Below are 12191 nucleotides of genomic sequence, written 5' to 3'. Positions count from 1 at the left end.
AGAGAATATCTTTTCATATGAGATACCAGTGCAGGGCAAACTGTATCATTTTTGAAACACAGGAATTATTATATAAAGCCTCTTTTCATCAAAGTTTTCTTCAAAAATGTGCTAATTTTTCTTGTTCCTACATTAGTATTGTGGGGAGATTTAAACTTTCTTTCGGGTTTTGTTGTATTTGTTCAGGTTTATTATTTCTCCCTCAAGTCAAAGAAAGAGAGAGGGAACACACCCTAGCAGGGTCTTCATCCATTATTACCCCAGCCTCAGGCAGCCCTGGATTATGGGCACACACATGCCCAGCATACTCCAGGTTCTGGAAGTGGGTGTGGTCAGCCTCACAGGGCATCATGTTTCATTGCTGAGCCTTCATCCAGCAACTCTCGAGTTTTAAAAATGTAGGTTTCATCTGCCTCCTCCTAATTCCAATAGACATTCCAATTACCAGCAAGATGATGAGTGTGAAAGTAAGAATACTATAGTATCTATAAACTGAGACATTGGTTCATTTAGAATAATGCAGGCAACCGATTAGCTATACCCGTACTATAGTATATATAAACCCATCCCAGCATTATTAATAAGTTATTATTATTACTACTATTATTACTATTTTTAAGGTTTTTGCTATAGGGCACACATACCTGCTGGAGAAACAGAGAGAGACAGTGAGAAAGGGATAAACCACTTCCCAGAGGGTATGGCCACACTGTAATTCCTTCTCCTTCATTCTTCTTCTAGGATTTTGGGCACACATGCACACATGCCTGGTGTGAGTTTAAGCCACCAGAGTCTGGACGCAAACCAGGGTTGGCCATGCGGAAGTCTAATACTTTAACCACCATGCCACCTGCTTGTCTCAATAAGTTACTTTTTTTAGTAGAAAAGGGTTACTCATCATTGAGATATATCATAGTTGATGGAGAACTGGACCCACAATCAGAATCACCTAATCTTAGTTATCTGAAGTACCTCTTACCAGCTCTGTGACCTTAGCAAGTCACTTAAACTGAGCATTGCTTTCTCCTCATTAGTGGAGATAAATACCATCATCCAAGCTTGAAGTACGGACTGAGCAATTGAACAGGCATAAACCCATCTTTGTCCTGTAAACCACTATCTTGCTAGATAGTATCACTTAGAACTTATTCCCACTTTGGCTCGGAATTATATACATTCCATACTTGAAATGCACATATATTCTTTTCTCCTTTAAGTGTATATATTTTTAGGGGACCAGCAGGTGTCATGGTGCTTAAGGTGCTGGACACTCCCACGTGGCTGACCACAGTTTAAGTCCTGGACCTGGTGGCTTGCTTTTTCACTTTCTCTCTCTCTCTCTCTCTCTCTGGTAAAATTAAAATAAATCAATGAAAAAATAACAATTTTTTAAAAAGTGTATATATATTTTAAAACAACCCATAATACGGTAATCATAACCAATGAAATCTGTATTAACAGTTGCATTTCAAGACATAATTTATGAAGCCTTTACATTTCTTTCAACATTTCCAGAACAGATGTATTTAAAGAAAATTTACTCAGGAGAAATACTAAGTGGGAAAGGGCCATGTATGAATGACAGATAAATGCACAAAACATCTAACAAATAAGTCTTTGTGAGCTCTGCGTCTATGGGGCTTTGCAGAAATTGTTTCTGATGCCCTACTCCTGTCACAAGCCATGAATAACTTTCACATGCTGAGATTGTTTAAAAAGGAAATGATGCGAAACTGAAAAGACAAATGTCACAGCTACAAGCAAACTGAGTTTGTATTTAGGTAAATACAAACAGTGTTATCTCATCATGACAGTGTGTGTCATGTCAACACACACACACACACACACACACACATACTCACACACATCAACTCCAGTTTCCAACCAACCGTATGCACCAGCGATGTGTACTGCGGTGGAGTTTATAAGTTCTGTGATCTCCAGACTTCAGAAGTCAGAATAGTCAGGTTTCATTCCAGCTTAGGCACTTCCGAGCCCGTGAGCTTTATTAAGACTTCCCTTATCTTATGTGCCATGAAATCACTTATAAAAGTGCCTGTAAAAATACCTCAAGTGTCTGACAGGCCCGAAGGCCCGATGCTTAAGGGAACTAGATCTCACATAGCCAACCACATGGTTTGAATGCCAGCCCTGGCAGCTTGAAAAATACTCTGGGCACATGTGAATGAGTGTTCCAGATCCCTCCAGGATGGAGAAATTGAGGGGAGGGGATTGTGACATGGCCATCTCATATTTGGGGATTGCTTTCACTCTCTCTCTCTCATACTGGCCAGTGCATGTCCTCCCAAGAAAAAATAATACATTCCATACTTGAAATGCACATATATTCTTTTCTCCTTTAAGTGTATATATTTTTAGGGGACCAGCAGGTGTCATGGTGCTTAAGGTGCTGGACACTCCCACGTGGCTGACCACAGTTTAAGTCCTGGACCTGGTGGCTTGATTTTTCACTTTCTCTCTCTCTCTCTCTCTCTCTCTGGTAAAATTAAAATAAATCAATGAAAAAATAACAATTTTTTAAAAAGTGTATATATATTTTAAAACAACCCATAATACGGTAATCATAACCAATTAAATCTGTATTAACAGTTGCATTTCAAGACATAATTTATGAAGCCTTTACATTTCTTTCAACATTTCCAGAACAGATGTATTTAAAGAAAATTTACTCAGGAGAAATACTAAGTGGGAAAGGGCCATGTATGAATGACAGATAAATGCACAAAACATCTAACAAATAAGTCTTTGTGAGCTCTGCGTCTATGGGGCTTTGCAGAAATTGTTTCTGATGCCCTACTCCTGTCACAAGCCATGAATAACTTTCACATGCTGAGATTGTTTAAAAAGGAAATGATGCGAAACTGAAAAGACAAATGTCACAGCTACAAGCAAACTGAGTTTGTATTTAGGTAAATACAAACAGTGTTATCTCATCATGACAGTGTGTGTCATGTCAACACACACACACACACACACACACACATACTCACACACATCAACTCCAGTTTCCAACCAACCGTATGCACCAGCGATGTGTACTGCGGTGGAGTTTATAAGTTCTGTGATCTCCAGACTTCAGAAGTCAGAATAGTCAGGTTTCATTCCAGCTTAGGCACTTCCGAGCCCGTGAGCTTTATTAAGACTTCCCTTATCTTATGTGCCATGAAATCACTTATAAAAGTGCCTGTAAAAATACCTCAAGTGTCTGACAGGCCCGAAGGCCCGATGCTTAAGGGAACTAGATCTCACATAGCCAACCACATGGTTTGAATGCCAGCCCTGGCAGCTTGAAAAATACTCTGGGCACATGTGAATGAGTGTTCCAGATCCCTCCAGGATGGAGAAATTGAGGGGAGGGGATTGTGACATGGCCATCTCATATTTGGGGATTGCTTTCACTCTCTCTCTCTCATACTGGCCAGTGCATGTCCTCCCAAGAAAAAATAATAGAAAGAAATAAAATTTTAAAAATATGTACAATAAAATAAATCATGGAAGTGTAAAATATGAAAATATGGCCTATTATCATCACATTATCTTGAATGAGTTTTCTAAAACTCAAAGCACCAAACAAAAATCTTTGTATCACTAGTATCCTAAGGTGTTTGAACTGGAACCATAGTCTAAATTTCTTCCGTGCTTACACACCAGTCCCCACCTCCTCCATTCCTCCTCCGCTTCCTCTCTGCCTTATTGTTTCCAACAGGATTTGCTAGGAAGAGCCAAATGTCTTCCTAAACACTGAGCATCGTGGTTTCTCTTTTCTTTCTTTGATTTCTCAAGCCAAGAAATCTGTCAAGCCACAGAAGTCTTTATGTGCCCTCTCTGCGACAAGAACTGCTCACTGCAGAGACTCAACGACAGCTGCATCTATGCCAAGGTGAGTGTGGACAGCATTTTCTCCTCCCTGAGCTTGGCAGCTTTTCACCAAACGTGGTACTCTGAAGAGTTCCAACAGTCAGTGTCATTGACAATGGAATAAATATTAGTCGGCTGCAGTTACAAAGCAAGGGTACTTTAATTGGAACACCTCTGCCTGCCTTAGCTTTTATAACTCACAATTGCCCTTACAGACATAAACTTCCACTCAAGAGTATCTAGATTGTTTTCAGGGAGCAGTTGTTCTCATTGCTAATGATTAAAATTGTATCATCTATAAAGATTCATGAAGATAACATATTTCTAATTGTGCATAGAAAATGATACACAAAAAATGTCCAAGTTGCTCTTTGTGAGAATCACCTGAAAGACTGTTAAAATTTCTGAAATCCAAGCCATGCCTCCAGGGCAATTAAGTCAAAATCTTTAGGCTTGGAACTTAGATATCAGCATATTTTTTTCCTTCCTTTTTTTGAAGAGGTTTTTGCTATAGGGCGCATGCGCTCACAAGAAAGACAGAGAGAGACAGAGATATAGAAAGCGAGAAATCACCCCCCAGGGGGAATGGCCACGCTGCAATCCCTTCTCCTCCATTCTCCTCTCGGGATCTTGGGCACTCACGCACACGCGCCCAGCATGAGTTTCAAGCCACTGGGTCCGGAACTCAAACCGCGGTCGACTACATGGGAGTCCAGCGACATAGCCATTACGCCAACTGCTGGTCCCCTCGGCATGTTTTTTTAAATTCCCCAGGTGATTTCAATATTCATACAAGCGTAAGAGATGCTGAATTTGAGGTCTGCAGGTGGAGTGGTGGTTGAAGTCCCAGACTTCCTCATGGCTGACCGTGCTTTGGGTCCTGGACCTGGTGGCTTGCTTTTTTACTTCCCTTTTCTCTCTCTGGTCAAATTTTTAAAATAAACAAGTAAATGAATGAGTGACATTAAATAAATAATTCTTAAGTGAAATGCTTTTACAATTATTTTCTTTGTAAACAGTTTTATTGAACTATAATCAACATTTGTAGTGTATAAAGCAACACATTTTGAAACCATCACCACAGTCAAGATAATGAACGTATCTTTCACCTCCAAAAGTTTTCTGCTCTTCCCTACTCCTGTGCTCCAGCAGCCAACTACTTCGCATCATTATAGATACATTTGTATTATTTTATCTAAACTGCTATGTAAATGGAATTATATAGTTCATATTTTTTTCTGGCGTTTTCCCACATGAAATAATAGTTTTGAGATTCGCCTATGTTCTAGCAATTATCAATAGACCATTCCTTTTTACTGCAGATTGTTATCCATTTATATATATATACTAGAGTTTATTCACTTTTCTATTAATGAACTTTTCATTTATTTCAAATTATTGCCTATTTTAAGTAAAGTTTATTTTTTTAATTTTTTAAAGAATTATTTTATTTAACTTTATTTATTTATTTTAATTGGACCAGGGAGAAACAGAGAGAGAGAAAGACAGAGAGAGGGAGAAAGCAAGCTGCCTGGTCCGGGACTCGAACTGCAGTTCGCCATATGGGAGTCCAGCATCCTTAACCACCACACCAATTGCCGGCCCCAAAGAAAAATCGTGCGCATTGAGAGAGACAGAGAGAGAGAGAGATGGACTCAATGCCGCAGTCCTCCAGCCTCCATAGATTTTTGCCATAGGGCGGGCGCCACCACACCCTTAAGTAAAGTTTCTTATGAACGCTCATCACCAAGTCTTTGAATAGACGAATGCTTTCTCTGGTGTAAATATCTAAGCGTGGAATGGCTATCATATGATAGTTGCACCGTTATGTTTTAAAAAGCTGCCAGACAAGACCTCTCCAAAGTGTTTATAGCATTTTACATGCCCCCTTTCCTCCAGAGTGATGTAAGAAATTTCCAGTTTTTCATGTAGTCATTGAGCCCTGGTACCATCAGTCATTTAATTTCATTCAATAATTTACTTGATCTAAATATTTTTACGTTATAATTCCTGGTTTACAAATAATCATTGGACATGTTCATGAGGCACAGAATGGTCTTTCAAAGCATGTATAAAATGTGTAATAATCAAGGATACAGACATATTCATTTTTCTTCAATATGAACATTATATAATGTTGTATACATTCAATAATAGTTATGCTAGGCTTTTGGGGTTTTTTTTAAAGTATATATTGAATTATCAGTATCAGTAACATGTTTACACACCTGTGGTATGAAGTTTCAAAATCCAGTCTTTTCTTTAATTTTTCTTTTTTTTTTTTCTTGCAGAGGTTTTTGCTATAGGGCACGTGTGCTTGCCAGATAGAGAGAGACAGAGAGACAGAAAGCGAGAAATCACCCTCCAGGGGGGATGGCCACGACGCAATCCTTTCTCCTCTGTTCTCCCCTCAGGATCTTGGGCACGCATGCACACGCGCCTGGCGTGAGTTTTTTAAGTCACCAGGTCCGGGACGCAAACCGTGGTCGACTACATGAGAGTCCAGCGACATAGCCATTATGCTAACTGCTGGTCCCCAGTCCACTTCTTTATAAGAATTTGTGTCTGTTGCTCATTTTCTCCAAACTCTACCTTGGAACTTCTGGTATCTACCATCACTCTCTCTACTTCTTTTGCTATCAAGTACTTCAGGTTCCACCATAGAACGTGAATATTCTGTATATGTTAAGTGGGACCATTAAGTCTCTGTGCCACATTCTCTTAATCTGCTTATTAGTTGTTGGTACTTTAGTTGATTCAGTCTTCGCTTACAATGTTGCAGTAAATATGGATGTTCAAGTACTACTCCAACTGAGTGATTTCCTCTTCTTTAGGTCAGTACCTAAGAGTGATATTGAGCCATATAGTAGTTCTATTTTTAAATGCTTGAGGAGCTGCATACTGTTTTTCACAGTGACTGTACTAATTTTATTCCCACCAGCAGTGCACAAGGATTCCCTTTTCTGCCCAACCTCTCTAGCACTTGTTATTCTTTTATTGTTTGTTTTTATCATAGCCATGCTGACTGGGGTTAGGTGTTACCTCGTTATGGTTTTGATTTGCATTTCTCTTAAGACAAGAAATGTTGAACATTTTTCCTATAGTTTTTAGCCATTCATCTGCCTTCTTTTGGAAGTTTTCTATTCAGGTAAATTGCCCATTTTTCAACCGGATATTTAATTTTTTGTGGATATGCTATCGAGTTGCTTATATATTTGGTTTTCAACCGCATTCTGTAGGTTGTCCCTTTATTTATTGTTTATAGTTTTCTTTGCTGGACAGAAGCATTTCAGCTTGGTACTATCCCACTTGTCTGTGTTGGACGTTTGTCAGTTTTTTTTTTATCTCAGCTATTTCGATAGAGGTCTACAGGTATCTCACTGCAGTTTTGTTACTTGCCAAGTATTTAATCCCTTTGGATCTTTTAAAATATTTGAGGTGGGGCTGAAGCAATGACCTATCTAGAGCTAATTATTCTTAATACAAAAAGTAGTATCTTTCTGTGTCCTTTATCCAGTGTACTGTGCATCAAGAGGATTTCCAGCCCAGCTGGTAGTAATGGTCACTATCTGGCTGTAATCCTTTCCCATGGTTCTTTCCTTGGCTACAGGTAGCTTCCTTGCATCTAAGCTTCCTGGGCTGTCCCTCTTTATACTCGGAACCTTTAGCGTAGTAACTTGAGACAATACTTATGCTCATCTGACTTGTTTCCTACCTTTGGGGTCAAGACTTTTTGTTGCATCATGTCCACTATCTTGAAATCTGTTGTCTTTTATATTTTGTGCATTTTTTGGTTGTTCCCAGCATGTAGGTAGGATTAGTCCCTATTAAAATCAATCTTTCTAAAAGTGGAGGTCACTATATAGTTATTTTTCACAAGGATGGGTGTAAAATCAAAAGTCATTCAGTTTTCTTCCCACAAGACCAAAACTTAGTAAGGTGAGCTTCTGAATTACTTATCTTAAATGAATGGCATGGAAAAATCTGTTTTGTTTGTTTTAATTTCTGTAAGTTTTGCATTTGTTTAAATGTTCCACAAAGATGATAGAAACTTAGAAATGTGGATATCCTGTTTGGGGCAGCATTTTCTCATCCCTTCTTGCAGAAGCCGAGTGTTATTAGATGTATAGTATATACACATGTCCCTCTCCATGCATTTAAAAGACATATGACAACCTTAAGGGCACCAAAACATCTAGATATATATTAGTCCTAATTTATCTTGGACAACTCCAATAAGACACATTGGCATTATCTGAACACTGAAGAAAAAAAAATCCACATTGGCAGAGTGATAAAGTGAGAAAAACATCCAAGGAAACACTATCTCCAGGGGACTTTTTAAAGTGTGCAATAAACAACCCTTCTTTCTTCGATTTAAATAAGTATGTGTGGGCACAGGTATGACTCAAGGATTCCCCTTAATAACTCTTAGAAGGAAGGTGGAAAAGTTAGCTTGTAGAGGAGAATATTGCCTTATGGAATAATAAAATAAATAAAACCTACAGAGATGAAATATTTAATTTATCTTATATTTGTTCCTCTGGTCAGGATAAATACATGTTTTCCATCTTGAAAATAAAAGTTATTCTTTCTTCATTGGGTGGAAATAAATACTCTTTTTATATCAGTTTATGTATTTCGATATGTAAAAGTTATTTGATAGTTATTTTATATATTTCAATATCTAGAAGTTATTTGAGACTCAGAAGTCAGGGCACATATTTTAACCAAAGGAGCAAGTGAGCTGACCTAAGACCCTCTAAGCACATGATCTAGATGCTCAGCAGTTCAGTTCCTTAGAGACTCCATCACTTCTTGTCACAAGTAAAAGGAAATTAAATCTGCCATATTTTACTATAATGTACATATGTGTATATAGTCTCAATAATTTTAGGAATGTGTATGCATAGGAAAAATTGGTCTCTTCATATATAAGATAACATGTAATTATATTAATATTTCCTTTGATGATTATTTTCATTTTTAGTATTTGGAAGTGTGGGATTTTTAAAATTTTTTCAATTAAGTTAGTGATATGTATACATATTTTAAAAGCATTTGACACTACCCTATCAAACATGATTCTAAAAATGACTAATCCTTGAAGTGACCTTATTTAAAATCACTATGTTCTGCTTTTGTTTACTTGCTTTATAAAGGTTTATTTAATATTTTGTTTGAGGCATTAATTGTATACTGATATTGAGACTACAATAGAAACAGGAAAAAGGTTGTTTCTTAAGAAACTTCAGAGTCCAAACCTACACGTGAAAATTACCTAGAACATTTGTTTAAAAGAAGATGCCTAGTCTCTACATCATGAAAGTTAAAATCAGTCAGTCTAGGATGAAGCACAGAAGTCTGTATGTTCACCAGCTCCTTAGGTGCTCTAAGGACCACATTTTAAAAAGATACATGGGTGGACGACTTAATCTGATTCCCACGTTTGATGTCCTTGTGCTCAGATCCAGTGAATGTGGGTGATTGTGCAGGTTTTACCTGCCCAGGAGTTAAGGATTCAGAAAGTGAGAGAGAGCGAGAGAGCGAGCTGAACTCCAGCCTAATTTCTCACTGTGCCCTCCAATCCCCTAATAGCCTGACCTACAGGGCTAAACCCTCCCCCGTGTCTCATCCTCTTTGGTGTAGCTAGGCTTTCATAAAAGGCTGTTTCCAGAGCCTTATGCTATTCTGAACCTATCAAACAATTTTAGAGAAAGATCCAGCAACTAAAATGGAGAGACATAGACTTGAAACTTTCAATCTAATAAGAAATGTATTTCCTTAAACAATACCCACATTTCGTGAGTTATAGCCATGCTCAGCTCCCCAAGATAGATATAAGTCAAAGATAATGGAATATCGGTGCTTAAACCACAGCTTTTTTTTCTTTTTTTTTTTTTTTAAGACAGAAATTTTTGCTATCAGATGCATGCACTCGCTGGAAAGACAGAGACAGAAAGGAGAAATCACCCCTGGAGGGGATGGCCATGCCACAGTCCCTTCTCCATTCTCCTCTTGCAATTTTGGGCATGAACGCACACACACCCAACATCAGTTTTAAGCCACCAGATCCAGGACTCGAACCACAGTTGACTACATGAGAGTCCAGCGATGTAACTATTATGCCATCTACTGGACCCTGAACCACAACGTTAAGATTAATTTTTATTTCCTCTTTATATGTTACCCTCATTCACATCAACATTATTAAATAAAATACTTGTTCATAGGTCTTCCTATTCATAAAGACAAACTATTTTCTGTTTTCTTTTCTTTTTTTAAAGAATTATTTTACTTAACTTTATTTATTTATTTACTTATTTATTTTAATTTGACCAGAGAGGGACTGTGTGTGTGTGTGTGTGTGTGTGTGCATGCACGCGTGTGTGCGTGTGTGTTTAAGAAAGAGAGAGAGAGAAAGTGAGAAAGCAAGCTGCCAGGTCAGGGACTTGAACCGTGGTCAGCCATGTCGGAGTCTAGTGCCCTTAACTACCATGCCACGGTGCCGGCCCTCAAGGCAAGCTAGTTTCTAATAAAACAATTAATTGCAAATATGTATACATTTTTATAGATATATAGGACCTGTTTCTTTTTCACTCTTAGAAAAGGCTGGTAGACTACTTAGGGAATTTCCTTAAGCTTTCATTTGGAGTTTTCAATATCACAAGTATTCTTGTCCTCTAAATGTCAATTCCTCCTTTATTCTCTTGCTGGTCACCCATGGTCTGACCTTGAGGATCCACAGTATGTTTGACTCTTTTTTCTCTTCTCCATTCTCATTCCACAGCTGTTACATCAGCACAACAAATGAAGCTCTTAGAACCGCAAGCTATTATCACAGGTTTCTCACTTGTGTCCAGCATTTCCCACTTCATAATAAATCCCATATGTAATAGTTTGGCAAATCTAACACCATGATTTCAACTGCTACTCTCCTCCCTAGGGCAGGCTCCAAAGTATTCCCTAACACATTCTGGCTTTATATCCCACCCCATATGTATTGTCTCATATTTTAGGAACATTATCTATAAACCAGTTCCTCATGGATGCATTCCTAAAAAGCTGTTTAAATGTAGTGAGTAAAACAACCAAAGCATCTCGGGGGAACCAGCAGATGGCGTGGTGGTTAAAGTACTGGACACTCCCATATGGCCAACCATGGTTCAAGTCCTGAACCTGGTGGCTTGCTTTCTCACTTTCCCTGTATCTCTCTATATATATATGTGTCTCTTAGGAGTTAAGGATTCAGAAAGTGAGAGAGAGCGAGAGAGCGAGCTGGACTCCAGCCTAATTTCTCACTGTGCCCTCCAATCCCCTAATAGCCTGACCTACAGGGCTAAACCCTCCCCCGTGTCTCATCCTCTTTGGTGTAGCTAGGCTTTCATAAAAGGCTGTTTCCAGAGCCTTATGCTATTCTGAACCTATCAAACAATTTTAGAGAAAGATCCAGCAACTAAAATGGAGAGACATAGACTTGAAACTTTCAATCTAATAAGAAATGTATTTCCTTAAACAATACCCACATTTCGTGAGTTATAGCCATGCTCAGCTCCCCAAGATAGATATAAGTCAAAGATAATGGAATATCGGTGCTTAAACCACAGCTTTTTTTTTTTTTTTTTTTTTTTTCAGAACGAAACTATCAGATGCATGCACTCGCTGGAAAGACAGAGACAGAAAGGAGAAATCACCCCTGGAGGGGATGGCCATGCCACAGTCCCTTCTCCATTCTCCTCTTGCAATTTTGGGCATGAACGCACACACACCCAACATCAGTTTTAAGCCACCAGATCCAGGACTCGAACCACAGTTGACTACATGAGAGTCCAGCGATGTAACTATTATGCCATCTACTGGACCCTGAACCACAACGTTAAGATTAATTTTTATTTCCTCTTTATATGTTACCCTCATTCACATCAACATTATTAAATAAAATACTTGTTCATAGGTCTTCCTATTCATAAAGACAAACTATTTTCTGTTTTCTTTTCTTTTTTTAAAGAATTATTTTACTTAACTTTATTTATTTATTTACTTATTTATTTTAATTTGACCAGAGAGGGACTGTGTGTGTGTGTGTGTGTGTGTGTGCATGCACGCGTGTGTGCGTGTGTGTTTAAGAAAGAGAGAGAGAGAAAGTGAGAAAGCAAGCTGCCAGGTCAGGGACTTGAACCGTGGTCAGCCATGTCGGAGTCTAGTGCCCTTAACTACCATGCCACGGTGCCGGCCCTCAAGGCAAGCTAGTTTCTAATAAAACAATTAATTGCAAATATGTATACATTTTTATAGATATATAGGACCTGTTT

The 12191-nt window shown here is 38.4% G+C and overlaps 1 protein-coding gene across 1 annotated transcript in view; it reads left to right on the top strand.

The window, feature by feature from the left end:
* The window catches only part of ANO3 (anoctamin 3), a 201450-nt gene that overhangs the window by 106499 nt on the left and 82760 nt on the right, over nucleotides 1-12191 (top strand). Inside the window, exon 10 of the mRNA XM_027775367.1 lies at nucleotides 3805-3901. Coding sequence (XP_027631168.1) covers nucleotides 3805-3901 — 97 coding nt within the window. The remainder of the gene's footprint in view (nucleotides 1-3804; nucleotides 3902-12191) is intronic.

The sequence above is a fragment of the Tupaia chinensis genome, unplaced genomic scaffold, assembly GCF_000334495.1.
Source record: "Tupaia chinensis unplaced genomic scaffold, TupChi_1.0 Scaffold000555_1, whole genome shotgun sequence".
Lineage (NCBI taxonomy): Eukaryota > Metazoa > Chordata > Mammalia > Scandentia > Tupaiidae > Tupaia > Tupaia belangeri.
This window is presented reverse-complemented; position numbering and strand designations above follow the sequence as displayed.